The 27,291-nt window shown below is 50.7% G+C and overlaps 2 protein-coding genes across 2 annotated transcripts in view; one reads left to right on the top strand and one right to left on the bottom strand.

Annotated features, from left to right (window-relative positions):
• Positions 1–4,217: 4,217 nt before the first annotated feature.
• On the top strand, positions 4,218–7,001 carry ST3GAL4 (ST3 beta-galactoside alpha-2,3-sialyltransferase 4; the record flags this gene model as incomplete). Its single annotated transcript, XM_080357989.1, has 10 exons — positions 4,218–4,326; positions 4,591–4,672; positions 4,938–5,018; positions 5,127–5,224; positions 5,543–5,603; positions 5,878–5,973; positions 6,049–6,238; positions 6,319–6,462; positions 6,541–6,684; positions 6,915–7,001. The coding sequence occupies 10 exons, from the start codon at positions 4,218–4,220 to the stop codon at positions 6,999–7,001; spliced, it is 1,092 nt and encodes a 363-aa protein (XP_080214115.1).
• A 1,616-nt stretch (positions 7,002–8,617) lies between these two features.
• The window catches only part of KIRREL3 (kirre like nephrin family adhesion molecule 3), a gene marked incomplete at both ends in the record, with an annotated part of 215,526 nt that continues 196,852 nt past the window's right edge, over positions 8,618–27,291 (bottom strand). Inside the window, 10 exons of the mRNA XM_080357923.1 lie at positions 8,618–9,079; positions 9,792–9,878; positions 11,530–11,639; positions 13,162–13,269; positions 14,648–14,683; positions 15,567–15,765; positions 15,868–15,968; positions 18,650–18,776; positions 19,801–19,928; positions 20,467–20,615. Coding sequence (XP_080214049.1) covers positions 8,618–9,079; positions 9,792–9,878; positions 11,530–11,639; positions 13,162–13,269; positions 14,648–14,683; positions 15,567–15,765; positions 15,868–15,968; positions 18,650–18,776; positions 19,801–19,928; positions 20,467–20,615 — 1,507 coding nt within the window. The remainder of the gene's footprint in view (positions 9,080–9,791; positions 9,879–11,529; positions 11,640–13,161; positions 13,270–14,647; positions 14,684–15,566; positions 15,766–15,867; positions 15,969–18,649; positions 18,777–19,800; positions 19,929–20,466; positions 20,616–27,291) is intronic.

Raw genomic sequence — 27,291 nt, 5'->3', positions numbered from 1 at the left:
CTTCGCTGGCTGTGAGGTGAAGCTTTTTTAGTCCCAAACGCAACCGGTTTGGCTGTTTTCCCCCCCCACCTCCCCCCAAAGAAGAACAAAGAACAAAACCAGCTCCAAACTGGAGCTTCACCTGGCTGGGCTGGTTATCCCCTGGGCCCCGCCTTGCTGCTAATGAGCCGGGGTAATTAAGCTGGATGCAGCTCGGCAGTGTGCGCCAGGGAAGAGGTTTTGCTTTGCGAGGTGGCTGCATGGCAGGAGGGGTTTTGTGTGTCGCGGGGGCTTTTGCTCCCCACAAATCATAAGGATTTTCCATGAGGATGTGGAATTCGGACAGTTTTGGGGGGAAAATACATGGAATTTGGGCAGTTTTGGGGAAAAAGGCACAGGATTTGGGAACGGGACGGCAGGCCAGCTTGGGAAAAGCTGGCGCTTCCTTCCTAAGAATCCGAGTGAGTTAAAAACCAGGGGGGGGGGGCGGATTTTGGTGGAAAAAAGCCAAAAAACCATTGGCACCTCCTCCTTAAAACACCCGGGAGCTCTGGGTGGTGCCGGAGGAGGTCGGTGGCTTTGCAGGGAGGTCACACGTCCCGTGTCACACATGAGGACACCTCGGGGACATTTGGGGATCGCTGGGGATCCGCCAGATCCTCGGGAAGTCGGCGTGAAGCCCTAAAGATGATGTTCTGCTTGATTTTCTTCACCAGGGGACCAGAGGACGGCGCCGTCGACCCCACCGAGCTCCTGCCGGGACCCCCAGGACGGACCGTAAGTAGCTGTGACTTTTCACCTCCCCAGTGCCACCAGCATCCTGGAATCGTCCCCTTGAGACGCGTTTCCTCCTCCTGATGCCGCGGGTGTAAATCGGGTTATTTTCTGGATGTCCCCTCCTTGTGTGGGTGGTTAATTTGGGAGAAAAGAGCCATGGGGACGCACGAGCAGGGGGATAAATCTTGTCCCCCCTCCGAGGTTTTGGGGACAAGGGGTGGGGTTATTTCTGGAGTTCTGCTGGTGCGAAACAGGATGCGCGGAGGAAACGGCAGCGAAACCTCAGGGCAGGGTTTAAGGTGCTTTGAGCCTCCCTGAGGGGATGGTAAAGGTGTAGGGGACCCCAAAAAAGGGACTTTTGGAACCCAAAGCCACCAAGACAGGAGCTTCTTATGGGATAACTCAGCCCTGGGGCTCAAAATCCCATTTTTCCCCCGGAAAGCTGCGCTTAAATCTGCGCATCACTTGAGTTTTGGTTCCAAATACTGATTTTTTTAAATCTTGTCGCCTTCCCCTTCCTGCTGCTTCTTTTGGGGTGGGGGATTAAACGAAAATACGGGGTGTATAATCATCACCCTCGTCCTGCCCACATCCGGCAAGAAATGACCTTTATTTTATTTCTTTGCGATAGGAAAAGAGCGGTTAAACCTCTATAATATAATATAACCATAATATACAACCCGCAGGATGGGCCCGTGTTTATTTTAGGAATGCACTCCCATGGAAATACTTGTTTATTCGCCACCACCCAAACTGCACCCTTGTCACCGGGACGTGTCGTCTTGGGGCTCACTTGCCAACCAGGGCTGCTTTATTATCATTTCTTTCTCTTTTATCATAAATCTTTGGCCGGATTATTGTGCACTGAGGATACCACGGGCTCAGGAAACGGCAGAGGTAATTAAGATTCCTTTCAAGTGACTCTTAAAAATAGGATAAAACTTGATGCCATGAAGCTGGATTATTTCTCCCCGTGCCGTGTTGTAGCAACCCCGCACCCGTGGGGTTGCGCTCTTGCAATTTGCTGCTTTTTGGGAAAAATAAATCCCTTTTTCCCCCCAAATTGCAGCATTGGGACACCCCAGGGTTATAAATTTGGGGATCCGTCCACATCCAGCTCAGCTCCGGTTAAAAACGTATTTTTTGGGGGGGGTGAACCGTTGGAGGTGCTTGTTCCACTGCTTTAAATATATATATTTTTTGGCCTAAATGTGGGCTTGGGAGCGGCTTGGCTGGCGCTTTTTGGGTCGACGTGACTTGGGGAAGGGGGTTTAAGGGGTTGAAATGATTTATTCAGCGATAATATCCCACCTGGGGGTGCTTTGGAGGTTGTGATGTTCACACATCAAAGAAAGGGGGTTTTTCAGATGCTGTTCCCGGCGTGGGGAGCAGGATCTGCCCGGGAATTTCCCCCCAGCAGCTGCGGGGTTTGAAGCGGGAGGTGGTGGCCTGGGGCAAACCCACTGTCTGAGGGGCGTTTGGGGACGGGGATGCTGGATTTGGGGACGGGGATGCTGGATTTGGGGGCAGGGATGCTGGATTTGGGGGCAGGGATGTTGCAGGGACCAGGGCTGCTCTATTTGTGGACAGGGATGCCACACTTGGGTACCAGGGATGCTGTATTTGGGGACAGGGATGCTGTATTTGGGGACCGGGGATGCTGTATTTGGGGACAGGGATGCCACACTTGGGTACCAGGGATGCTGTATTTGGGGATGGGGATGCTGGAGGGACCAGGGATGCTCTGTTTGGGGACAGGGATGCTGTATTTGCGGACAGGGATGCTGCATTTGAGTACCAGGGATACTGTAGGGGACAGGGATGCTCCAGGGGACCAGGGATGTTGCATTTAGGGACAAGGATGTTGTATTTGAGGACGGGGATGTTGTATTTGAGTACCAGTGATGCTCCAGGGGACCAGAGATGCCATATTTGGGGACGACGATGCTGTATTGAGGGACAGGGGTGCTGTAGGGGTCCAGGGATGCTGTATTTGGGGACAAGGGACACTGTATTTGGGAACAGGGATGGGGCAGGGGACCAGGAATGCTGTATTTGGGGATGAGGCTGCTACAGGGCACCACGATGCCACATTTTGGGACAGGGATGCTGTAGGGGACCAGGGATGCTGTATTAAAGGACAGGGATGCCACATTTGGGTACCAGAGATGCTGTGTTTGGGGACAAGGATGCTGTATTTGGGTACCAGGGATACTGTATTTGGGGACAGGGCGAGTTGAATTTGCTCTGGCAGTGCCTCAGGGCCACCTGGGCTTGTTCTTTATTGCTCCACATCCCAAATGCTTCCCCAGCCGGTGCTGGTTTTCTCCTGAGAGCCTTCACTCTGGCTTAGTTAGACCCGGTTTGTGTCAAGGCCGCACAACTTGTGTTTGCAAGCCTGGGGACAGGCTTAGATACTTATTTGCCAAAGGCTGGTACGCAAAAGCAAACAGAGGGGGCGAGAGCGGGTTTTCCTGGTGTGGGGTGATTTGGCACTGAAAGAAAGAGTTGGGGCGGATTTGGTGCTAGAATCATCTAGAATCATTTTATTATCTTTGTGTAAATGTAACATATAAAGCAGCGAGACCCCCCCATCCGTCTCTATCCCTCTTTTTCGCCGTCAGACACAGCTTGCTTTGTTCTGTGTCCCGTTGCTTTTAACACATTTTAATTGCCATTAATTCGCTTTTAATCACCCTTCTTAATTAATTACCCTCCCTGCCCTGTCAATCCCAGCAGCCGGTGATGCCTGAGGGAAGAGCCTGGCTCTCCTGGGACTGTTTTTTGTCCCGTTTCTCCTCTTTTTTACTGTATTTTGCCCCAAAAGCTACTTCGTCAGGTGCTGAGTTCCGTGTCCTCCCCCCGCAAAGACTGTGATTAATCTCTTAAAAATAGAATTACCTACTCCCAGGAGTGCACCTTGTACTTGGCCAAGTATCTCACACCCTCCCCACTCTCGTTTTTTTTACTTGGAGATGGAGCGGGGAGCAGCTCAGTTACACCATTGCAAAGCCCAGCCTAACTCTGAGCTGGGCTTAGAGCAGGATTCAAAACCTCACGCGTTTCCCAAAAGCTTTTATCCTGGCCGGTAAGTGACTTTTTCCACTTTTGGCTCCATCCCCACGGTGGCTGGTGCCAGGCAAACTCTTGAGCTTAGGCTGGGCTTAAAATGTTGGGTTTTGCAGCTGAAACCCCCACTGAGGGCTTGTTTATTTCGTGTATTTTCCTTTAATTCGTGTATTTTCCTCTTTAATCCTTTTCTTTTCCTTTGGAATTTTGGCTGGAGGGTCCTTAGGAACCTCGACCGCTCGCCTGGTGTTAGAAAACTCCGTATGAATCAAATTTTTGGTGGCTGTGGGGCAGAGAAATGTGAATTTAATTAGGAATAAATCCCTCAGGGAACCTTTGCACCCCCTGGGATGGGCTTTTGGGGTCACTCTGCTGGATTTTGACCTCATTTGATGATTCATTTTTCCCTTTTTTCCTCTTCGCAGCCGACCGGCGGCCACAATGAGACCTCCGGCCCTCGCCTGATCCTCCTCCCGCCCAGAAAAATGATCAACAAGGCTCGTGAGTCCCACAGGACAAGAGAATAAAATCCCGTTTCCCTCTTTCTGAGCGGGAACGGGGGGAATTTCCTTTGAGAAATTCAACTTTTAGGGTCGATGCAGCTTGGAGCATTCGGGGCGGGTGGTTTTTGGGGTACAAAACCAGGGTGGAAACCTGGTAAAAAGGGACTTTCTGCAATCTTGCATCCCCTAAATTGGACTTTCCAACTCCAAAAGTGGATTTTTCCACCCACTCAACGCTGCCTTTTCTCTCCCCCCTGTGCAGGAGGGAAGATCCTCGGGGTTCTGGCGCTGTTCCTGGTGGCGGTTTGGTACGCAATCTACCGGGAAGATGGGTACACACAGCTGTGAGTGGCTTTTAATTCTGGTTTTAAGGAGGTGAGGTTGGGCTTTGTGGGGATTTGGGGCAAATTCTGGTGTATTTTTGAGCTGGGGAGAAAGAGAAAGGCAGAGGGTGCTGTGAGCAGGGAAAGAGAAACACCTTCCAATGCCAGGCTGCAAGCCCAGCAACAAACTGAGCTTAAATCCGGCTTAAACCTCCCCCAGAGCTTTGCGGACACACAGAGGAGGCGGCGTCGCATGTTTTAATTTATTTCACCTCTTCTCTTACAGCTTTTACTTCCCTGCGCAAGAAAACAAGACAACGTGTCCCCTCGGGGAGGTGGAAAAGAAAGCGGTGCAGCTCATCGCCAAGTGAGTATTTGGAAAGGGGGGGGGAATGCAGAGCGAGGACACCCCCCATGTCACCCCTTTGTGTCACCTCTTCTTGTCCCCGTGTCACTGGCCCTTTGTCCTCGGCAGCTACAGCCGGGAGCAGCCGCTCTTCTTGCAGCTCAAGGATTATTTTTGGGTGAAGACGCCGTCGCTCTACGAGCTGCCCTATGGCACCAAAGGCAGCGGTGAGTCCTGGTGGCACGTTCGGCTGTCTGTCTGTCCATCCCGCCGCCCCCCTACCTGGGAGATTTTAAATTCCAAACACAAGCAGGTTGATTTTTGGGGGGCAAATGTTTAATTTTTTCCCCTCCTTGCCACGTTCGCTTTATTTTTAGACTTCCCAATGTGTATCTACCTGCCCTGGGTGGGTGCGTGGTCCCTGTAAAGACACTTCGGGTGTGTCGGGCTTTATTAAACCCCTGTTGAGGATTATCTCTGATGATTAAGAGCAGGAGACGGGGCAGCACCCAGAAACTCACCTTCTCCCCACCTTTGCTTTGCAGAAGACGTTCTCCTGCGCTTGTTGTCCATCACCCACTACTCCGTGCCCGAGAGCATCCAGAGGTGACACCAGGGGGGTGTTTGGGGACATTTTTCCGCTGTTTTTTTTAATTTGAGGTGGGGGGAGATTTGCTCCTTTTGGGCCCCAAATTTGGCCAAATCGCAGAATCACAAAATGGTTGTGGTTGGAGATGAGCTCTGGAGATGATCTGGTTTAACACAGAGGTGGTGGTTGCAGGGTTGAAACATCACCTTGAGGGTTAAAACCCCACCTTTGGGGGTTAAACCTGGCTGGGTTTAGGACAGGTCTTACTAAGCCGGGGCTTTTCTCCGGCAGGCTGAAGTGCCGCAGGTGTGCAGTGGTTGGAAATGGCCACCGGTTGCGCAACAGCTCCATGGGCGAGACCATTGATGCCTACGACATCGTCATCAGGTACGTCCCCGCGTCCCACCCCTCCCCGCCGCCACCATTGCTGCTGCTGCCACGTCCCCGTGTCCCGTCCCCAAGGTTAAACAACGCCCCGGTCCACGGTTACGAGCAGGACGTGGGTTCCAAAACCACCATGAGGCTTTTTTACCCCGAATCGGCTCATTTTAACCCCCGGAGGGAAAACAACCCAGAGACGCTGCTGGTGCTGGTGCCCTTCAAACCTGCGGATTTCCAGTGGCTGGAGGCAATCCTCAACGACAAAAAAAGGGTGAGGGGGGGGTAAAACTGAGTCTAAACCTCATCCTAAGCCCCCCAAGGATGGAGATGAGCTGTGATGTCCCTTGGCAGGTTCGCAAAGGGTTTTGGAAACAGCCGCCGCTGATCTGGGACGCCGACCCGCAGCGCGTGCGCGTCCTCAACCCCTATTTCATGGAGGTGACGGCGGCCAAGCTGCTCAACCTGCCCATGAAACAGCCACGGAAGGTCAAACAGGTACAGAAGGGGGGTTGGTGTGTCCCCCCCCGCCCTCCCAAGGGACAGGGGAGTTGACAGGTGTTGTCTCCAACCCAGAAACCCACCACAGGGCTGTTGGCCATCACCCTGGCGCTGCATCTCTGCGACCTGGTGCACATCGCTGGCTTTGGCTACCCTGACGTGGCCAACAAGAAGCAAACCATCCACTACTACGAACAGATCACGCTCAAGTCCATGGCCGTGAGTGTCCACCCCCGCTTTTTGTCCTTGTCACCCTCAGTTTTATCCCTGTCCTCCCCAGTTTTGTCCCCAGGAGCGTCCTGGTGACGCTGAGTGGGATATTCTCCCCGTGGGTCCACCCAACACGATGGATTGGCCAAGGCGGGGAGGTGGGAGGAGGAAAATATGTCCAACCCCCTTTCCTGTCCTTGATGTCCCCTTCTGTCCCCATTGTCCCCTCCTGTTCCCAGGCGTCGGAGCACAACGTGTCCCACGAGGCCATGGCCATCAAGCGGATGCTGGAGCTGGGGCTGCTCAAGAACCTCACCTACTTCTGAGGCCACTGCGGGGACAACGACTCCACCACTGAGGGGGGGACACCATGTCCTCATCACCCCCTGGGGACAGGGCTGGGGGGGCTGTGCTGGCCCACAGGTCCCTTCGGCGTTGGGGACGGCTCTTTGGGGGGCGCAGGGAGCCCCCCACGCCTGCCGCACCTTTTGCTACCGACACACTGACACTCCCCAGGACCTTGGTGGGGGGGATTTTGGGGTTGGGGGGGGTCCCTCCCAGCCGGCCTGGGGGGGCGGGCAGGGGGTTTCCCTTAATCCCCTCAGATTTAGACGAGGGCCCCACACAGGGGCTGATTTTGGGGGTCCCAAGATCCCCCATCTTGCCTCCTCCTCCCCAAATATTTAATTCCCCCCCTTATTTTTTAAATGTTCTTTTTTACCAGGTCTTAGCGCTGGGGTGACCTTGGGGACCCTTTGCTGGGTGGGGGGGGGGCATTAATTTAATTAATTTAAAAGCTTATTTATCATGGAGCCTCCATCCCCCTTGGGGACAAGTGGCCGTGGGTGAGGGGACAGGGGTGTGCTTGGCTCCAGGGAATGGGGGTGTCCCCCCGCAGGGTGCAGGGTCCCCTGTCGGGGGGACACCCAATAAAGGTCCCCTGTGTCCCCAGCGCTGGCCCTTACCTTTTGCGCCTCAGTCTCCCTTTGTCATCGGCCCATGTCCCATGGTGGGGACCCCCTGACCCTCATGCCCACAAGGTGACACTGGTGTCCCCAACCTGTGCCACGAGAAACAACCTCTTTGTATTGACTGCTACAGCGTTGGGGCAAGGTGGGGTGTCCCTCTGTCACCCGTGTCCCCCCCATCCCATCCCATGTGTGGAGATCCCCCAAAATGGCCTCTAATTATGGACAGCGAACACCAAGACAAGGGGGAGGGGGTGGCGAGCAGCTGGTGGGGGGGACACTCATGGATGTCCCCAAACCCATGGAGGGGACACGGTGTGTGGATGCCCCCCGTCCTGTGGAGGGGACAGGGGAACACGTCCCCAGGGCTCAGCAAGACCTCGGGGGGGGTTGTGCTTAGCAAATTGGGGAGGGAGATGAACTGGCTCTGGCCTCTTCCCTCTGCTGGGAGTGTCCCCAGAGGATCCCAAGTGTCCCCAGAAGGTCCCAGGCATCCCTGGAGAGTCCCAATTGTCCCCAAAGGGACCTGAGCAACTCCAGAGGGTCTTGAGTGTCCCCCAAAGGGTCTTGGGCATCCATGAAGGGACCCAAGTGTCGCCAGAGGATCCAGAATAACCCTGCAGGGTCCCAAGTGTCCCCAGAGGGTCCCAGTTGTCCCCGGAGGATCCCAAGGGTCCCTGGAGGATCCCAAGTGTCCCCAGAAGATCTCTGGAGGAGCCCAAGTGTCCCTGGAGGATCCTGAGTGTCCCAAAGGGTCCAAACATCCATGGAGTGTCCCCAGAGGGTCACGAACACCCCTGGAGGATCCAGAATGTCCTAAGAATCCCTAGAGGGTCCATGTGTCCCTGGAGGGTCCCAAACATCTTCAGAGGATCCTGAGTGTCCCCAGAAAATCCCAAGTGTCCCTAGAGGGTCCAAGCAACCCCAGAGGGTCCCAAGTGTCCCCCAAGCATCCCCAGAGCCGCTGGGGACACTCAAACGTGCGTCTGCATCCTCCTCTGGAGCGGCCGGCTGGGGTCGGAATTTTGGGACGACGACTGGGAGTGATGCGAGGAGGACGCGGAGGCTTTGCTGGCCTTGTCGAAGGGGACGTAGGCGTCCTGCTTGCCGCCGCCACCGCTGCTGACGCTGCTGTCACACTGCGTGTCCAGGAAGGAGCTGCTGTCGCTCATGGAGCCGCGCTGGAACTCGCGCTCGCACAGCTCGATGGAGCTGCTGCCCACCCCCAGCACCAGCCGCTGCCCGTAGTCGAAGAGGCGGCTCTGCCCGCTCAGCGTGCTGTAGATGTTGGTGAAGGACATCCCGGTGGGGACGCGCTGCTTGGGGACACCGCCGGCCCGCAGGTCACCCCCCCCCGGGACGCCCGACAGCGAGATGCTGGGGGTGGAGTGATGCTCCTTGAAGGTGTTGACGCTGTAGTAGCCGTTGGTGGGGTCCTGGCGAGGGGGTAAAAGTGGGTGTTGGGGGACACTGGGTGGGGGGGACATAAGGTTTTGGGGGGGTGCCCACCTGCTATGTGGACCCCGGTGCGTGGGGCACCCGCTTGGGTGAGGATGTTGCCAACCCCTCCTGTGTTGTGCCTCCAAATTGGGGCAGAAAGGGACATATGGGATAGTTACCCCCCCAAAAAATTTGGGCAGAAGGGGATATGGGGGATGGTTACTCCCCCAAATTGGGATAGAAGGGGACATGGGCACCCCTTGGACCCCTAAATCAAAGCAGAGGGGGACGTGGGTGCCACTTACCCCCCCTCCAAAACTGGGGCTTTAGGGGACATGGGTGACATCCCTCCAAATTGCGGCCAGAAGGGGACATGGGTGTCACCCCATCCCCCCCCCCCCCCCCCACCCCCCCAATTGAAGAAAAGGGGACGTGGGTGCCACTTACCCCCCTCCGAAACTGGGGCTTTAGGGGACATGGGTGACATCCCTCCAAATTGCGGCCAGAAGGGGACACGGGTGTCACCACCACCACCCCCCCCCCACCCCCCCCCCCCGCCCCCCCTCAAATTGAAGAAAAGGGGACTTGGGTGACATTTACCCCCCCCCAGATCAGGACAGAAGGGGACCTGGTGTGGCTTCGAGCCCCCTCCCAGGCTTGGGGACAGACTGGGGGGGTTTGGGGCCGTGTCCCCAAGGTCCATCTCACCTTCAGGTTCTGAAACTCCTTCTCCTCCTCCTTGAGCACCTCAAGCTGCTTCAGCACCGAGTCCTGCGGGAACTCCCCCCGCTCCAGCTGCCAAAGGACACGGTGGGGGGGGGGGATGTGTGGCAGCACCGCTGTCACCCCCTGTCCCCTCCCCAGTGCTCTGTTCCCCCTCCCCGGCCACCCAGAGATATCACCCACCAGTCACATTAAGGGACATGCCCAAGGCCGTCCTGGCGGGTAGTGTCAGAGACAAGTGGCCGCCCAAAAGCCGCATCATTTCCCGGCTTAAAAACTGTATTCCCCCCCGACTTTTTAGGACTAAAAAGGCCAAAGTGAGGTGCAAAGTGAATTATTTCATCTTCCTTTCCATCCTGAACTGAACCTTAATTACCCTTCCTGCAGCAAGGTGGGGCTGTGCAGAAGGAGATCAATTATCAACTGATTTCTCAGCCTTTTTACGTTCTCCCATATTTTTCACACGGGGATCACAGCACCAAAATCCCCTTTTATCACCCAACTTTTCTGCCTTTTTAAATCCCCCCCTCTCTTTTTAAATGTTTGTAGAAATTCACCCTCCAGCAATTTGGGTTCATCTCCCACGAGCCTTTGATACAGCTGGTAAATGAGATAAATTAACACACCTGAGTTTCTCTAGGGGGAAAAAACACCCCCAAAAATCCCTTAACAGCCATTGATTTCTCATGATAAACACAAGCGTCACTGGGGATTAAATTCAGGGTAAATAAATAGTTGGTTTTTTTCCGCTCTGCCTCTTCACACCACCCAAAAAACCACTGGAATTTCCCTTCTGGGAGAGGTTTTTATCAAATAAATATCGTCATTTATTTGCCTGCATCATTTCCATCTGTATTGAAAAGGGCTCAACGCCTTCCTGTGAAATCTGTCTCTAAAAAAATCACCTAAAGAAGTCCTTATATTGTCACTTTTTACAGCCGCTCGCCTTTTCTTTGCCATTTTTATCCCTTCTTTGTGTCACCAGCAAAACCAAATTGGGGCTGAGACGTGGGGAATGGTGCTGAGAAGAGCCACTGGGCTCCAATTGAATGTTTTGGGGATTTTCTGGGGATTTTCCATGATCTGGATCATCACATCTTGCCCTGTCTGTGTCCCCAGAGGATCCCAAGTGTCCCCAAAGGGACCTGAGCAACCCCAGAGGGTCTTGAATGTCGCCCAAAGGGTCTCGGGCAGCCCTGAAGGGTCCCAAGTATCACCAGTGGATCCAGAATAACCCTGCAGGGTCCTAATTGTCCTCAGAGGGTCCTGAGTGTCCCCAGAGGATCCCAAGTGTCCCTGGAGGATCCCAAGTGTCCCCAGAGGATCCCTGGAGGATCCTGAGTGTCCCAAAGGGTCCACGCAACACCGGAGGGTCCAGAGTGTCCCCAAAGGGTCACAAACACCCCTAGAGGATCCAGAATGTCCCCAGATTGAATGTTTTGGGGATTTCCTGGGGATTTTCCATGATCTGGATGATCAAATCTTGCCCTGTCTGTGTCCTTTGTGCACAGGATGGTGACACCCCCAGGTTATTATTATTATCATCATCATTATTATTCCAGCCACAGGTGTTGCCAACTTGCACCCACATATGTTAATTTTCACACCTAAAATTCAACTTATGGCTTCTCAAGAGCGAGTTTTTTTGGACGAGCATCTCGGGAGGGGGTTACGGCACCAAATACCGCGGGTTTCGTTACCTGGAGGGAAGGGGAATTCTTACCATGAGCTGCTTGATGGTGGGATGCTCGTCCGGCTCCCTGCCGGTCACTGGCTCCTTGTGCACGATCTCCACGCGGATGTCGTTCTTGGCGGACACCACCCCCTTGAGATCTGCGCCCCGAATTAAAGACAAAGTCAATTAGCAGAGAAACAAATGCTGGAGCATCCTTAGCAAAATTAAGCCTGGCTCATCAAGGGCGTCCGAGAAACATGGGGGTGATGTTGGCATCGCCGTGCGGATGCTCCTGCCTTTGTATTCTCATGAGAGATGTTGCAGCTATTCCCCAATCCCCAAGAAAATCCTCCCCCAGCTTTGGGGTTCAGCTGCAGATGGAAAAACCCCCTCAAAATGAAGAAAGATGTAGCAAAGGCTTTGGAGGTGATAAAATCATCGAGAATAATTTGGGAGCGACTCTCTGTGTCCCCTCAAGGTGTCAGGCCTGATCTGAACAAGTCATTCGAGCCAAAATTAAACCAAAAAAGGAGCAGAAATGGCCATGCAAATCCCAGCTGAAAAAGCAAAAGAAGGATGTGAGCTCTAAAAAGCCCCAGCTTTTAAGCTGGGCTTAAGCGTCCATGCTGGCTCTTGCCTCCCCAGACCCAAAATCACCTTAAATTGCTGTTTTTTCACATCTACCTCCAGCCAAAGGAACTGCGGTGCCCTCCAATCTCAGCCTAGCAAAGCCTGGGCCGGGTTTATCTCTAAACCCGGCTGAATCACGCAGCTCCAGCCTGGGATTAATCCATCCCAGTGTCCCCTGCTGTCACCCATGGACATTTCCAAATCTCAGGGTGCAACCAAGGGAACTCAATACTGATTTTCTTACATCATTCTTCTTTCTAGGACCACATTCCTCTGTATTTAACCGAGGAGAAGCCGATCACTGCCCGGCGTGTCCCCTCCCAGGAGCGCTCCCCCCAAATAACTCCAGGCCATTAAGTCACCGAAGATACAACAACGGATGTGCAGTAAAATATATACATATATATATATTTTTTTTTTTAATAATATATATATATATATATATATATATATATATATATAATGTTTTTTTCCTTTTCCAAAGCCTCAGAGCTCCATGCGGCTGCACCCGGTGGTGACAAAGAAATGGAAGAAAAATGCCTTTTTAACCCAATTCACCCCAGGAATCCAAGGGATGTCCAGTCCTAGAAGGGCAAGTCCAGCTTTTTCCCCCAGATAATCCCCTTTTTTTTCCTCCTTCCATTTTATTTTGCCAATAATTCCCTTTTCATTTCCCAGCATCTATTCAATGAGGCAATTTGATGGCACCTCCCTCTATACCTGCAGCTCTAAAATCACTTCTATTTGTGCTCCCTGACTTCACCCCCCGCCCCGTGTCCTGCACCAAACCATTGTGATATCCCACCTGTAAATATATATATATATATATATATTGAGAAAAGGGTATTAAACCAACGAGTGGACAAGGAGGAGGGTTTTTAAGCCCCATGAAGGTTTTTCTCCCTCCTGGACATCGCGGTTCCTCCGAGCGGTGGCCAAAGAGCGAATCCCCACATTGAAATTCAACCTCTAGTTTGTATGCCCCGGAACCCCAAATTTTAGCTCCGAAGGGACCTGGTTGGGGCAGGGGGAGGGGGTGGTGACACTTACTCCGCTGGGAGCGGGCGCAGCAGAAGGCGACGATGGTGGCCATGAGCACCAGGACGGCCACGCCAGCCCCCACGGCCACCCCGATGATCACGGCCATCGGCACGGCCTCTGCGGGAGGAAGAACAACCAACATTAAGCTGGGATTAAGGTTGGAAAAGAGGTTTTCCCCCACAAAGAACCCACCCCCGGCTACTGGGGGGACATTTGGGGACAATCTCCAGTGCCCCCGATCGCTCTGTGCCTCAGTTTCCCCCCAGGAGCCAGCAGAGCAACCGCCCTCGTTAGCACCCTGTTGATGACTGAGTAATTAAAGGATGAAAAGCGCCAAAAGATGGTAGTTAATATTATTGAGAGAAATGGCGTTGATGAGAGGGAGGGATGGAGCAGGAATTCTGCGTTTGTGCCCTTTTGATTACAATAAGTTTGCATTTGGGATTTTGGACGGCGGCTCGGCCAGCAAATCTGATTTATTTGCACAGATTTGGGTGTTTTCTCCCTTCTTGCAAATGGAATTTTGGGAAAAACGGGTGTGGAGAGGTGCTCGTCTTCCCTCCTCACCTGTTCGGATGGGGGACATGAATGTTGGACCATGGGGACACGCGAATGACTTTGTGTCACCCTGTGACTCATGTGGGTCTTGCCTGGTGGCAAATAAATGGTGTGGGGTGAGTTCAGCCTCTTCTGATCTAAAAAGAGCCTTTAAGCCTGGCTTAGATTGTTGTTTCGAGCGATTTGCTCTGTGGTTTATGCTGATGTTTTCCAGCTTTAGGAATTTTCTGGCTGGTCCCTTGATGTGCCACTTGTCACCAGACCCATGTGGCACTGGTAGATCCGAAAAACCAAATTCCATGGGTGAAAAGGCAAATTAATCGCCTTGAGTGATTAAGCTCAAGCTGGAGCTTGGGCAGTAGGTGCTGGAGCTGGTTCTAGTCACATCACCCTAAATCCAGCATCTTCCAACACGCCAGCAAGAAGAAATTGGGATTTTTCTTCTCTGGGTGACGTGTTGTGGGCTGGTTTTTGGGAATAGAGAGCGAAAGGGTGAGGAGACAGGAGCAGGTGGTGATGGGGATGAAGGCGATGGAGATTCATGCAGGAAAAAGGGCTGGGATGGACAAAAATCAAGGCGCTGGTGACAGGGACCTGGTGCTGAGGAGCGGTTTGGCCTCGGCTCTGGCACAGAGGATGAGGAAGGTGCGAGGGCGCTGCATCCCGCAGCATCGACCCCAAAATCCCCCAAAACACCGCGGATGCCGAGCCAAGCTGATGTCTGCGAACGACCCTGGAAACTTCTACTGCTCCCTCCTTTTTGTAATTTATTTTTCCCCTTTTTTGTGGTCTTTTTTTTGCAGCTTTTTAAGGTGTTGCCTGCCCTGCCGGGCCAGGAGGAGGCCGCCGGGTCCTCGGCTGTGACAAACGGCTGGGGACAAATTCACATTCACCCATCAGCTCAGGATTTTGTTAGTATTGGTTTTGTTTTCCGTACCTGCTTGAATACCAGCTCCTGATTTCATTTCCGTACCTGTTTGAAAATAAAGCAAGTGTCCACAGCCTCGCAACAGCCCAAGCGCACACGTCTTCCAAGCGCGGGGGTGTCCCCATGAAGGGGACGTCACCTGCCACCCTACGGCATCCTCAGCCGCCCTACAGTGTCCCCAGCCACCCGACGGTGTCCCCCTGCCCAGGGGCAGGGATGTCCCCTCGCATTCTCTCGCAGGGATGCTTGGAGCCGGTAAACGACTTGGATGCCGTGTCACCTTCCGTGGGGACACGGGTTTGTCACCAAGCGCTCCCGGCCGCCTGGCAGCCGACCTGGAACGAACCCCTGGCTCTTGTTTGCGTTGGAAGGAGCCCAAGGCTAATTTTTAAGGGGTTCATTTAGCTCTGATTTAATCTGGACCGCAGCCTCTGCCTATAAATCATGGCTTAATGAGAACAATCCACCTGCCTGCCCTGGCATTTAATAAAATCAGAGAGACCTGGAGGCTCTCCAGGAGCTACGAGTTTCTCACAAATCCATCTCCCTCCCTTGCCATTGAATGGAAACCCCCTGGTCATCCCCTGGGTGGGTAAAACACGTTGCCACCAGCCCAAAAACCTCCCTACCACTCACTCCCGATGCTGCGGAGCAGCGGGATTTGGTAGGAGAGGTTGTTCCTGTGTCTCTGAGGTTTGAAATGATCCTCCAGTTTCAGCAGAACAGGCAGAAATGGGGTGATACCATCTCAAGACATGGGACTTTGCAGTGCTCGTCCCATGTCCCAACCCTCTGCCAAGACCAGGCATCCCAAGGATGCATCTATCACGGTCGGAGAATCCTCACCATCCTTCCTAATTTCCATTTTCCATCCCAAAATTGCTTTTTCTGACCCTCTCGCAGCATCTCCCCGGTTCCTGCTGCCCACCTTGTTCTTTGAGCCGGATGATCTCGGTGTCGGAGCCGAAGCTGTTCCAAGCGGTGCAGTTGTAAATGGTTTGGAAATCGGCCCGCACGATGTTGCTGATGGTCAACGTGGAGATGACGCCCTCATCCGTGCTCACCGTCTCCACCGTGTAGCGCCCGGAGGTCCCCGACTCCAGAACGTTCTCCTTCCAGGACCAAGCCTGCCGAGAAAGTGAAGGGTCAACTCAGGGAAAGGTTCGCCCCACATTGGGCGCCCGAAATTGCACAAGGCGCCCATTATGTGCCCCATGGGTGCTACTCACGATTCGGTCGGGCGGCGGGGTGCTGCGGATGAAGCACTTGATCTGCCCTTTTTGGCCGTGGAGGGCGTGTTGCGTCTGGGTGCTGGAGATGATGGGTGGCCCTGCAAAGCAAGGAGAGGGAGGTTGGCATCTCACACGGGTGACAGAGACACCAAGGGACATTGGGGTCTCTCTTTGAGGGGGAGGGATGGAGGACGAGCTCCTACAGCTTTGCTTTTTGCTCCTTTTCTGCAAACCGCCCCCCAAAAGCACCAGCATCTCCCCATTTTTGGCGTTGGATGGTGACTAAATCACCCCGCAGGAATCTCCTCGGTGAACTTGGCCTCTAAGGGATATTTGCTCCAAAAAACCCGAGAGATTCCAGCCCCCTTTGTCTTCCTCTTCTGCGATCTCTCAGATTTCTTAATTAATCTCCCCCCCCCGCCCCAGGATCACCCCAAAATCTGGCATCATAATTGCTCATTATTCACCTCTTTAATTAAAGCATATTCTACTGAGGACAAGTGCAGTTGGGTCCTGAGCCCTGGTCTCTGGGATGGTCGGAATGGGAGAGTTTTCTCATCCTCCCATCGATTCGTCCTTTGTGGATTGGAGAAATTTTGCCCATTTTGAGGCATTCCTCTAAGTCTAAGGGATTTGGGGTGAAGTGAGGAGAAATGATCAGTCTGGGTGTTCCTGACTGATTCTCATCCAAATTGCCCATTTATTGACGGAGCTCATGAAAATGGACCAAAAAATATGTTCTTCTAAGCTTCTTGGCTAAGGAAACATGTGGTGCGTTATCCTCCTGCCCCGATGAACCCAAAGCCAAGAGCACTGATGGGATCTGTAGGCCAGGTCTAAATAATAATAATAATAATAAATCCCATCTTCTTTCTATTTTAACAGTTGTATGTCACTTATAAATCCTGGAGGCTCTCCAAGACTGGGTGACGGCTCGAGAAAAATGGCTTAATAATCATTAAAAGGCTCATTTTCCCCAAGGAGAGCGGATTTTAAATGACACGAATGCCAATGGCTTTGAGTTTTATTATTGCTTTAGGAGTTCCGAGTTGAGGGCTTATCATCATGATAACAGCCGACGACTAAAAGACCATTTGTGAGATGAACATGCCCAGAAATAACAGCACCAAGTTACAGCCTCTTTGATTCTCCACCAGGCTCTGGCTCCGTATGATCTTGGCGTGACACAGCCCACGGGCAGGAAAAAAAGGCTTTAAACGACGTTGCTATGGATATAAATGATGGAGTTATTGGTCGTGGTTATTTTTAGAGCGCCGGTACCAATTTTATTTGCGTGGTCCTGGTGGCCGGCACAAAAGAGAAGGTGGCACATTGACTCAGGAGCCCTGGAGTAATGGAAGAATGGACTCAATGTCTCCATCCAGACCTCTTCTCGAAAGCCTCCGTGGCATTGGGAATGGCTCGGAGTGAGAATTTGGTTTAACTCTTTGCTTCCTGAAGAAGTTTGAGAAACTTTGCCCGTTTTCTTATGCAAAGGATCATCCCAAGGTCCACCAGCAGTGGTGGGGACGTGTTTGGTGAAGCTCTCAATGGGCATGAGTTGAGGGGACACCGTGATGTTCTCCAGACTAAGCCCAGTTCTATGGCAGGCTGGGCTTGCTTATTGAATCATAAAATCATAATTCTGGTTGGAAAAGATCCTTAAGATCAACCAGTCCAACCATTAACCCAACACTGGCACTAAACCATATCCCCAAGAATGTCATCTCCTCATTGTGATGAACCCCAGCCCAAGGAGAAAGACACCTGGTCACACCAAGACAATCGTCTCACCACCCATTTGCTCTGTGAGGCGAAAAGCTCAGCACCTGCTCAGCTTCTTTGTTTGCGCTAATTCGTTGCTTTGTTTTCCGCCAGCTCATTTAATTGTAATTAAAACCCAGCAGCCCAAGTCAAGGGAGTGGTTGGGTTTCCATCCCCCTGTTGCGCTGCCCTTGGCTTCCCTTGCCAGTAGTCACCTGTCTTTAAAATTAACGCTTGAGCCGCTTCTCGGCTTATTTGTGACAGCGAGCCAGTTTGTCACCCGGGTGAGGGACAATGCAAAATTAATGCTTGATTTATACAATTCGCAGCCTTGCCTGGAGATTTTTCTTTCCATACTGAGGCTGAAATTCCTTAATTGCTGCTGTGGCCACATCATCATTAAGCTCTGGGGGTCTGGGGTGCTCCTGGGCGAGAGTGAAAGTCTGGGTCACATCTTGATCCCCAAAGAGCTCTATAGGCATATAGGAGGAGCTATATAGCACTGGTATATATATATATATTTATATATATATATATTTATATATATTTATATATATATTTTTATATATATATATATATATCCACACACACAGATATATAAATATATATATATATAGCACTGGTATCCTGACTGAGAGAGTGATTAAGCTGCTGGTCCCGGCTCCAGGCTCAATTCCCAGCTCTCCGCCTGTACAACAAGAGACAACAGCGCTCTCCGACCTTGCGAGACTTTTTGCAAGATAAATCTATTAAAGATTTAAAGATGCCAGCTCCCAGCTACTCAATAAACCCCTGTTGATAATAAGGAACCAAGCAGGTCTTAGATAATGTATTTTCTTTTTGCCTTAACCCATGCACCGCCAGGAAAACAAACGCAAAACCTGATCTATTTGTATTTCTTGCAGGGTAGGACCCTCCCTAATCCAGCTGTGGGTGGGATTTGCTTGGAAAGCAAGTATCCAAGGGGATAATTTAGTGACATGAGCGAGAGGAACGGGAGGAAATGAAGAGGTACCATTGACGGTGAGCGTCACCTCCCGCTCCCCGGCGCCGACGCGCGGCACCACGGCTCGGCAGACGTATTTCCCGGCATCCTCCTGGCGGACGGACTTCAGGGTCAGCTTGTTCTCATTGCTCAGGACCTGCAAGAGAGGAAGGGGATTTGTTTCAGGGGGAAAAAGTATAAGGAAAATAAGAGACGTGAGCCACAAGCTTCAGGGCAGCCCAGAGAAAATGAAGCGGGTGAGCCCAAGTCGTACGTGGTGTAGGAACACAAGGAAAAAAATGACAAAGTGTTTTGGAAATGTAAATCCTGTGGATTTCAAACCCAGAAATGGCGGGAGATCAACATGGAGAGCTGGAAATTGTGTCTGGACAGCCAGGGAAATCCCAGCTGCTTTTGGCAAGCCCCAACTTGGAAAATCGCTGGAGCAGAAGGATTGGGCTGAGGCTGTATTGAGAAAATAAAACGTAGCGGGTCTAAAATAAATGGTGGCTTTTGGAGCAACACGTTTTGGTGCTGGAAACGTGTGGCTGGGGGTTAATTCCTCCCAGTTGTCCCTCTGTCCCCCAGGGCTTTGAGTCCCCTGTAGCAAGAAAGATGGGATTTTCACCCCTAACCTGGCACAAGGCAGAGACAGCAAGTGTCAGATCCTATTTAAACCCACAGTTTTAGCACCAGCTACAAAGATTTCCATGAAAATATTTGTGTTTACTTGGCCTTGCACTCTTGTCTGTCTCTGATTTGTTTCCTTCTGGGGAGGCAGAAAGTGCTCCAAAAGTGGGGGTGATGTGAGGAGGCTCAGTCTGTTCATCTCGCTCCTCTGAGCCCGGCTCTGGATAAAACCCAGTCTTGAGCTGAGTAAATCAGCCTTTAGGACAGACAAAGCTGAAAGATTCTTTTCAACCCCAGATCTGGGTGTGTCTTCTGGGCGATTTTAATGCCTCAACCCTCCTTGAGCTCCTTAGCGTGGCTTTGCTGAGCTCTCCTGTCTGCAAAGCGGATCTTGTACCTCCCTGGGCTGACTGAGCTGAGATTAATATTTGCAAAGCTCCTTAACACTCTTCAGGACAAAAGGGACATGGAGAAGTTCACTGGGCTGGATCCAGGCTCCCAAATGAGGAGCTTCACGCAACATTTCATATCCCAAATATGCCAGTTCTTACCACGCCTGAGCCTCGCTTCATCCAGACGATGGTGAGGGACGGGTTCCCGGTCCAGGCGCAGTTGAAGACGGCATCAGAGCCCAGGTCAACGAGGAGGGACTGTGGTTCTGTCGCCATCCGGGGCCCAACTGCAGAGAGGAGACCGGCGTTACTCCCGGTGACGGGCTGTGGCAACCAGAACCATCAAACCAAAGAGGTCACCGTGTCAGAAGAAGCAGTGGTAGGTCTTGATGGACCTTTTGTGGGTCACGGCTATGTAAGAACTCCAAATAAAGAGCCTGAGACTCTCCCGCAACCCCAGAATAACCCCAGGGACCACCAGCATGAGTGAAACCATGGGGGAAATCATGGGTCCCACCACATCAAGCAGGAGGAAATTGTGGGTCCCACCACATCAAGCAGGAGGAAATTGTGGGTCCCACCATCTCAACCAGGAGGAAATCATGGGTCCAACCACATTAATCAGGAGGAAATCATGGGTCCCACATTATTCAGGAGGAATTAATGGGTCCCACCACACAAAGCTGGAGGTGCAAGTGAGCCCACTGGCTCTTGGTCACCCTGGACATGTCACATCGAGCCGTGTCCCCTTCCCATTAACTTTCAGCGGCTCTGTTGGTCCCGCTTAGCCCTGGAAAGCCAGGTTCAAGCTGATGGGTTACTTACAGTAGACGTCCACAGTCCTGCTGATGTTCGTGCTGCCCAGCGCGTTGGTGACTTCGCAGGAGACGGGTTCAAAGAAGAAAGTGTGGTCCACAATGGTTTCATAGAAGTCACCAGAGGCTTCTTTAATCACTTGGCCTTTTTTTGCCCACCTGTTGGAGGAAAAAGAGCATCAGATGAGAGGTGGATGGGGAACCACGGTGCCAGGACACAGCAGCCCCTTGACAACCAACTTCACTCATGCCTCCACATCGAAACTGCTAAAAACCTTTCCAGCTTTACCCCATTTTCACCCTCTTCTTCTATTTTTTTTCCAGTGCAAGAGAACTTTATCCCTTTGAGGCAGCTGAAATAACATCGCCCTGAAAAGCCAAGCTGGCATTTGCGCCGCCGCCGCTCGCAAATTGTCTCAGAGAACAAGCTGTCAACTCAGCACTTGAATTAAGCCGCTGTTTGCCAAACAACAAGCAAACGTGACCTAACGGGGCACCAGCTGGCAACCGCCGTTCCAGAGCGGGTGGGAAAGACGGGAGATGCTGTCAGGAGGAGTGAAACTCCAGCCGCTCTGCGCGGGGAAAGGAAAGAAAACACAGCCTGGGAAAAAACAATCATAATAATCCTCCCCAAAACAACCGATGGGTAAATTGTCTTGGGGCTCCCTCCTCTGGTTGGGGTGGGATGTTGGATGGGGATAGATGTGGGTGCTGCGGGATGGATTTGTCCCATTAGGCACTGGGACAAGTTGTGGATGCCTTGGTGGTGGTTTTGGAGAAGATGTCACCTTCAAGGTGAAGAGCATCTGCTCATGGTCCTCCCACGGGTCTCCTGCTCATTTTCCAGGCTGGAGGGAGGTTCCTCATATGGAAAAAACAGCACAAGTGACACATTCCGAAGGTTTGGATGGTCAATGATGCTTTGGTGATTATTTATAAATAATTGGTGTAATTATTTATAAACAGAATCTGAATAAAACGGAGCCGAGAAGACATGGAAGATGCTCCAGCAGCCCCATGCGCTGCTTTGGCTCTTTGGGATTTCTTCCTAATGTCTCACCTCTTTCCCCACATGGGTATTTCTTCTCTTCCAGGTTGATTTATATTTTATTTCCTTCTTCATATTTCTAACCTGCTTTTTATTGCTGTTTTTCACTGGGGGCAGTGCCCAGTGCCTCCCAATTCAGTATCTTCTGGAAATTGAATCAGTCAGGGTGATGGAGAAAGACAGATTTCAACCAATATTTCAATCCCGGCTTCAAAGGAATTACTAGAGACAGCAGCAAAAAACCCAATAATTAAAGAATAAAAAACCCCACATCTGTACTGTGTCCTTTGAACGGAAGGTGGGACTTAAATCCATAGTTCTGGCTATGCAGATCCTTTCTAAGGAGCTGCTTTTTGCCACACGTGTTCCTTGAACCAGAACTCTCAGCAGATTGGCTGCAACCCGGGGAAGCGGCGTGTATCGTAATTTTTAATTAAACAAGGCGAAATAAAGCACTTGCTTGCCATATAAATTGTGTTTACTAAGAACAGCTTAAAACAGATAAATATTTTCTTGGACGCATTTTAATTGCTTAATAAAAGTAGTGAGAACACCCACAAATACCTTAAATAAATGCGTGGCTGATGGAATGAATTAATTAACGTTTCATTCCTGGGAATGGCTATTAATTGTGAGAAACTGCTCAGAGAATGGGTTTTCTTGCTTTATTGCCAACGGTACCTTCAGTTTGGAATTGAAGTGCCATAACGAGAGCCGTCCCCATGGGAGTGTCACCCTGTCCCCCTTCATGGGACGATGATGGAGAAGGATGGTCCTTCATGGACGATGAGCAGAGTCCAAGATGGGCAAGGATGGTCCTTCATGGACGATAGGCATGGTCCAAGATGGGCAAGGATAGTGGGTGGCTCATGGTGGCAGCTCCACCTTTGCTGAGCATCACCCTTGAAATGATTGAAGGAGCGACATGGTCCGAGTGGTGTCACCAACACTCCCGCACGGCTCCGGCGTGATGTATGGTCCAAATTATGTCTTTATTAGGAGTAAATTTCCATAATGGTGATCTATGGGGTTGTCCCTCTCCTCCTGCCAGCTCCCTTCCTAATGAAGACATGTGGGTCCTGCATGGTTCCTCGGTCCCACTCCCTTTGCTGGCTTCATTTATCAGCTGGGTAATCTCACCACCACCTAAATTACAAAGCTGGGCCTTGCAGAGTGGGGTTTAATTAAGTTCGGGAGGGCAGAGCCCTGAGCAAAGCGCTGAGCATCCTTCCTTATGGCGCAGGGAGCAAAGACGATGGTACCAACTGTACTCAAGGAAAAGCTTCTGAGCCGACTTTGCTACACTCCCCCTCCTAATTTTTTTTCATGTCGCCTTTTTCAGAAACAAAAATCAGTGAGAAATATTACAACCTTTTCCTGAATTTCAAGAGGTCAGGCTTGAGTGTCTGATTGCGCTTGCCACAATACATGGGATTTGACTGTTTTTAAACACTCTGGGGTTTTGATGATCATAATAACACCTTGCCGTGCAGAAGAAACCTCTGGTTTGATTTCCCGTCTCATCTCAGCTCTGGCATTGCTCCTCCTGCCAAGGCAGGAGGCCGGCGAGGAGCCTGATTGCTCATCAAACTGCAGCCGTTGACAGAGGTGCACGGGTTTTGTGTCTCCTCTGCATCAGCAGGTCCCAAGAGTGGGAAAAAATTACTGAGGGGCTTCTTAGGGCTCCCCAGATCCCACCTGAAAGATGTGGAAGCGGAGTTCAGCTCTCCGGAGACGGGCACGAACACCCCAAGGCCAATTCTGTGCCTGGAGAAACCAAGATGAGAATGTTTCTCTCTCCCAAAAGGCACAATTAAAGTCGTGTCATTTTGGCAAGAAAACAATCCAAATACCCTTTCTCTTAGCATGGGGATCAGAACAAATTGGCCGCAGAAGCGAAGGGGAAGAAGTAAACAAAGCTGTTAACTTGTCAACAACTTGACTGGTCAACTGTTGGAAATGGTTAAAGGCGGCTGATGAGCCATGCGGATAATCAATGGCGTAACACAGATAACCAATGGTGTAACGCAGATAATCATGGTGTAGTGCAGATAATCAATGGTGTAACGTTGAAAATCAATGGAGCAATGCAGATAATTGATGATGTAATGGAGATAATCAATGGCATAACGCAAATAGTCAATGGTGTAACACAGATAATCAAAATCCCCCATCCTCTTCCTTCCCTTCCCAGGAGATTGTGCACCCACCCTGTCCCCATTAATCCCTTTTTTGGTGCTTCTCTTGCCATGATGGATGCTTTTCTTCCCCTCACCTTTCACAAACCCACCCTTTTTGCCATAACTCATCTCCCCTCCATAAAACTCAACCCCAGAGCCATGGGATCATATGAAAACTGCACTTTTCCACCCCAAGTTAAATTATGAATATTAAATTCTTGTTTTTTCTAGGTGCAGAGGTAGTTGGAAAGCATTCAGGCAGGGCTGAAGAAGCAGGCTATGACAGCCAGCTGCCAAAATTGCTTATCCTGGGGAAATTTTGGACATGTGAGTCACCCTTTAGTCCTGGCTGAGCTTGGAGTCCCCAGCTTATTTTTCACCTTAAAAAACATCACCTGTGCTTGTGGTATTTACAACTTTAAACCTCACCGTGCAATTCCTTTGGGATTTGCAAGATAAAAAATGGTGCTAAAGGGAGATAAAAAAGTGCAGCACCTCATCAACATTAGAAATTTGCTGTCAGGGGGATCTCAGAGCCAGGACCACATGTTTTGGATGACTACCAAATCTGCATGTTTTAGGGCAGAAACGATGGGCACGCAGGCAGGAATGGCTCCTGCCTTTCTGGCCAGAGAGCCCCTGGGTGGCTTTTCAAAGAGTTTTCTCTTTCTTGTTTCCATCCCACCATTCAAACTCGCTTTTTAGGCTTTATCTACCTGAATTTTGGCGTGTCCTCAGATTGGTAAGAGGCACAAGCTCCTTCTCTGGCAGGTTCCTTGGATGATCCTGCCAGAAAAGTTAATTATTCGGGGCTGAACTGTGTCTAGATCAAATGATTCAAGTGACCAATGAAGGCACTTGGAGGTGTGCGCCCCAGGTGAAGATGGGTTGAGTCCTAATTCTGTAGGAACCTTCTTGTGGAACATGCCAAGGGCAACAATTTCAGTGGAATCCAACATGGGGCTCCACTGGCTCAACTGGGAGTAACTGGGGGATCTGGTAGTTCATAAGGAGGAATAATAAATGATACATCCAGAAATGCATTCCCCTTGTGCTAACAGGCAACATACGGGTGAAGAAGTAGAATAAAGTTGCAAGTTCACCAAAGGATCTGTTCATTTTTTCACTATGAAATTCTTCCATCTATCCATCCATCCATCCTGCCCTCAAAATTATACTCAAGTCACTATTCTTGGCCAAGCCTCTTGATCCACTTAGACCATCCTGTAACAACACTGTTCTCAGCCACGTTATGAGAAAATAATCGTATGATACGACAAAATAAAGAAAATAATCAATAATACGAGAAAATGTGACTGCACACTGGTACAACAGACTGATTTGTGATTATCTATCGACTTCTGCATAAACCAGCAAGAAACAGTATTTAAAAAATGAGAACTCTCCAAAAGTAAAAAGATTTAAGTCCTTAATTACATGCTTCAATAGAAAAGCCGAGCTGAGCAATAAGCGTCGCTTGATTCGAATCCAGAGCCAACAGCTCATGTTCTTCCTTCACTTTAATATTTGCCAGTGGCTTCTGGAGAGTTTGGATGGGAGCACAAACCCAAGGACAACATCAAGAGCTGAAAATAATGGAGTTTCTCCATGACGGATGAGACCAAACAGTCCCCTTTTTGGGGGGTCTTTCCGGCCTCATCCTTCACACCACACGTGTCCCTGGCCATGTTCTGCACAAACAGAGATGAATGTTCTTAAATCAACATCTTGCTCAACTCGGAAGCCGTAAGAGGATTCATTATTTATATTGCAGTAACACAAAAGCTTAGCATATTTTAAGCTGTCTGAAATGACTTCAAGGCAACATTTCCCCTCTCTGAATATTTTTTAACAAAAGACATTGAGATGTCTCTGAATCGAGCGGCAGGAGGAAACTCTCTTATTTCTTTAACAAGGGAAAATAAGAAGAGAAAGAAAAAGCCCCTGTGATCCAGCTTAGGATCACCAAGGAATGGATGACCAAGAAGTGATGGAGGCATCTCTAGAACTTCCCAAATACAAACATAGGTGGCCGTATCCTTCAGAGGCAGCAGGGGAGGAGGTGCTGAGTGCTGAGTGCTGGGTGTAATTTCTTTTCATTTTTTTCTCCCTCTTTTTACATTTTCAGTTGAGTCACAGCATCTCTAATTTCCTTAGATCTGAAGCCACCTCATGAGACTGGAAGAGAACGATAGAGAAGAAAGACAAGAGGGTGGAAAAAAACCCAAAAAACCCCAAACTCACCAGTAATCTTGTAAAAGTCAGTTTTGAAAAATCAATTTTCTTGTGTGACAAGATTTGCTTGAGGCTTTTCGTTCTGTGAAATCAGCCCATCGTCCTGCGGGAGTGCGTGAAGGAAGCGGCGAGTGTGGTTTGGAATAACTCCGATTAAAGGTGGTTAAATTCGGCTGGAGAAGCCGCCGCGTTCCTTTGCAAATGGGAGAGGAGATGTGGCTCGGGGAGCCAAGGATGTGCCTTTCCAGTCACCCTCCCGGCCTCACGTATCTTGGTGGAGTCCGCCAGCATCCCAGGGATATTTCTGCCTAGTATTTTATTTTGTATTTTATTTTTAGAGCCTGTCTTTCCCTCTGCAGCCGCCGCTGCGCTCGCTGGCAGATGGGGCTGATGCATCACAGAGGAGATCTGAAGAATTCATTTCCCGTCATATATATATATATATATATATGTATATATATTTTCTTTTTTTCTTCTGCCAGCTTTCATTTTCACTTCAGAGCAAAGGTCCAGTTGTCTGGGAGGAAACTACAAAGACAAACCTGGGCAGGAAAACAGAGATATAGCCAGGAAGAAAAACGTCACCGTGCCAATGACTCAAGACCTCCGTGTGCTTCGCATTCATTTCAGCCCCCGTTTTGCTGTGTCTATAAATTAGATTTATGCTGTCGCTGCTGTGAAATGCCTGCAGGGCCCTTTCCCGCTGGACTGAAGGATGGAGCTGGTTTTGGGGAAACAGGTCCAGAACGTGCCAAGAAATGGCGCAGAGCCAGTGTGACGGTTCCACCTGAAGATGCTGAAATGCTTCTTGCCTGGACCAGATGATCCCACATCATCTCTCCTGCTCCGCAGGGACACCCAAGGGTCTCCTTGCTGTCCCCAGCAGAGCTGTCCCATTATTTTTCCTATGTGAACATGACATTGAGCCCAATGGGCAGCGTGACTGTGGACTTCACACCTTGCCAGTGGTCACTGGCTTCACCATCTGTTTCAAACCCTTGACCGTCCCTTTTAAATATTAACAGAGATGTGTTCAGCATGTAATAAGAGCTTAATAATGCAGATTGCCTTTTTTGTGGTGGAGAAAGCAAAATATGTGCCCATGAGGTGGTGGCCTCAGCAGTCAGAAGCTCTGGGGAATGCGGGGTGCAGGGGGGATGTTCACTTTTCTTCTGGGCAGAAGAAAACAAGCAACACAGCAAACACACCAACTCCCAGGAGATGTTTTTCAAAGGCATCGGAATTTCATAGTGAAATCTATTCAGACTTTATAGTGCCAGAAGAGGGAAAACGGCCACTGCTGTGGCTTGGCTTCCCAACAATGCATCGTTTGCTGCTTATCTGTAAAGAGTTGCCAAAGAAACGCATTGCC

This window comes from Nesoenas mayeri, assembly GCF_963082525.1.
Source record: "Nesoenas mayeri genome assembly, chromosome: 22".
NCBI classification, from domain to species: Eukaryota; Metazoa; Chordata; class Aves; order Columbiformes; family Columbidae; genus Nesoenas; species Nesoenas mayeri.
Note: the sequence above shows the minus strand (reverse complement) of the source record. Positions and strands in the feature narration are given on the sequence as shown.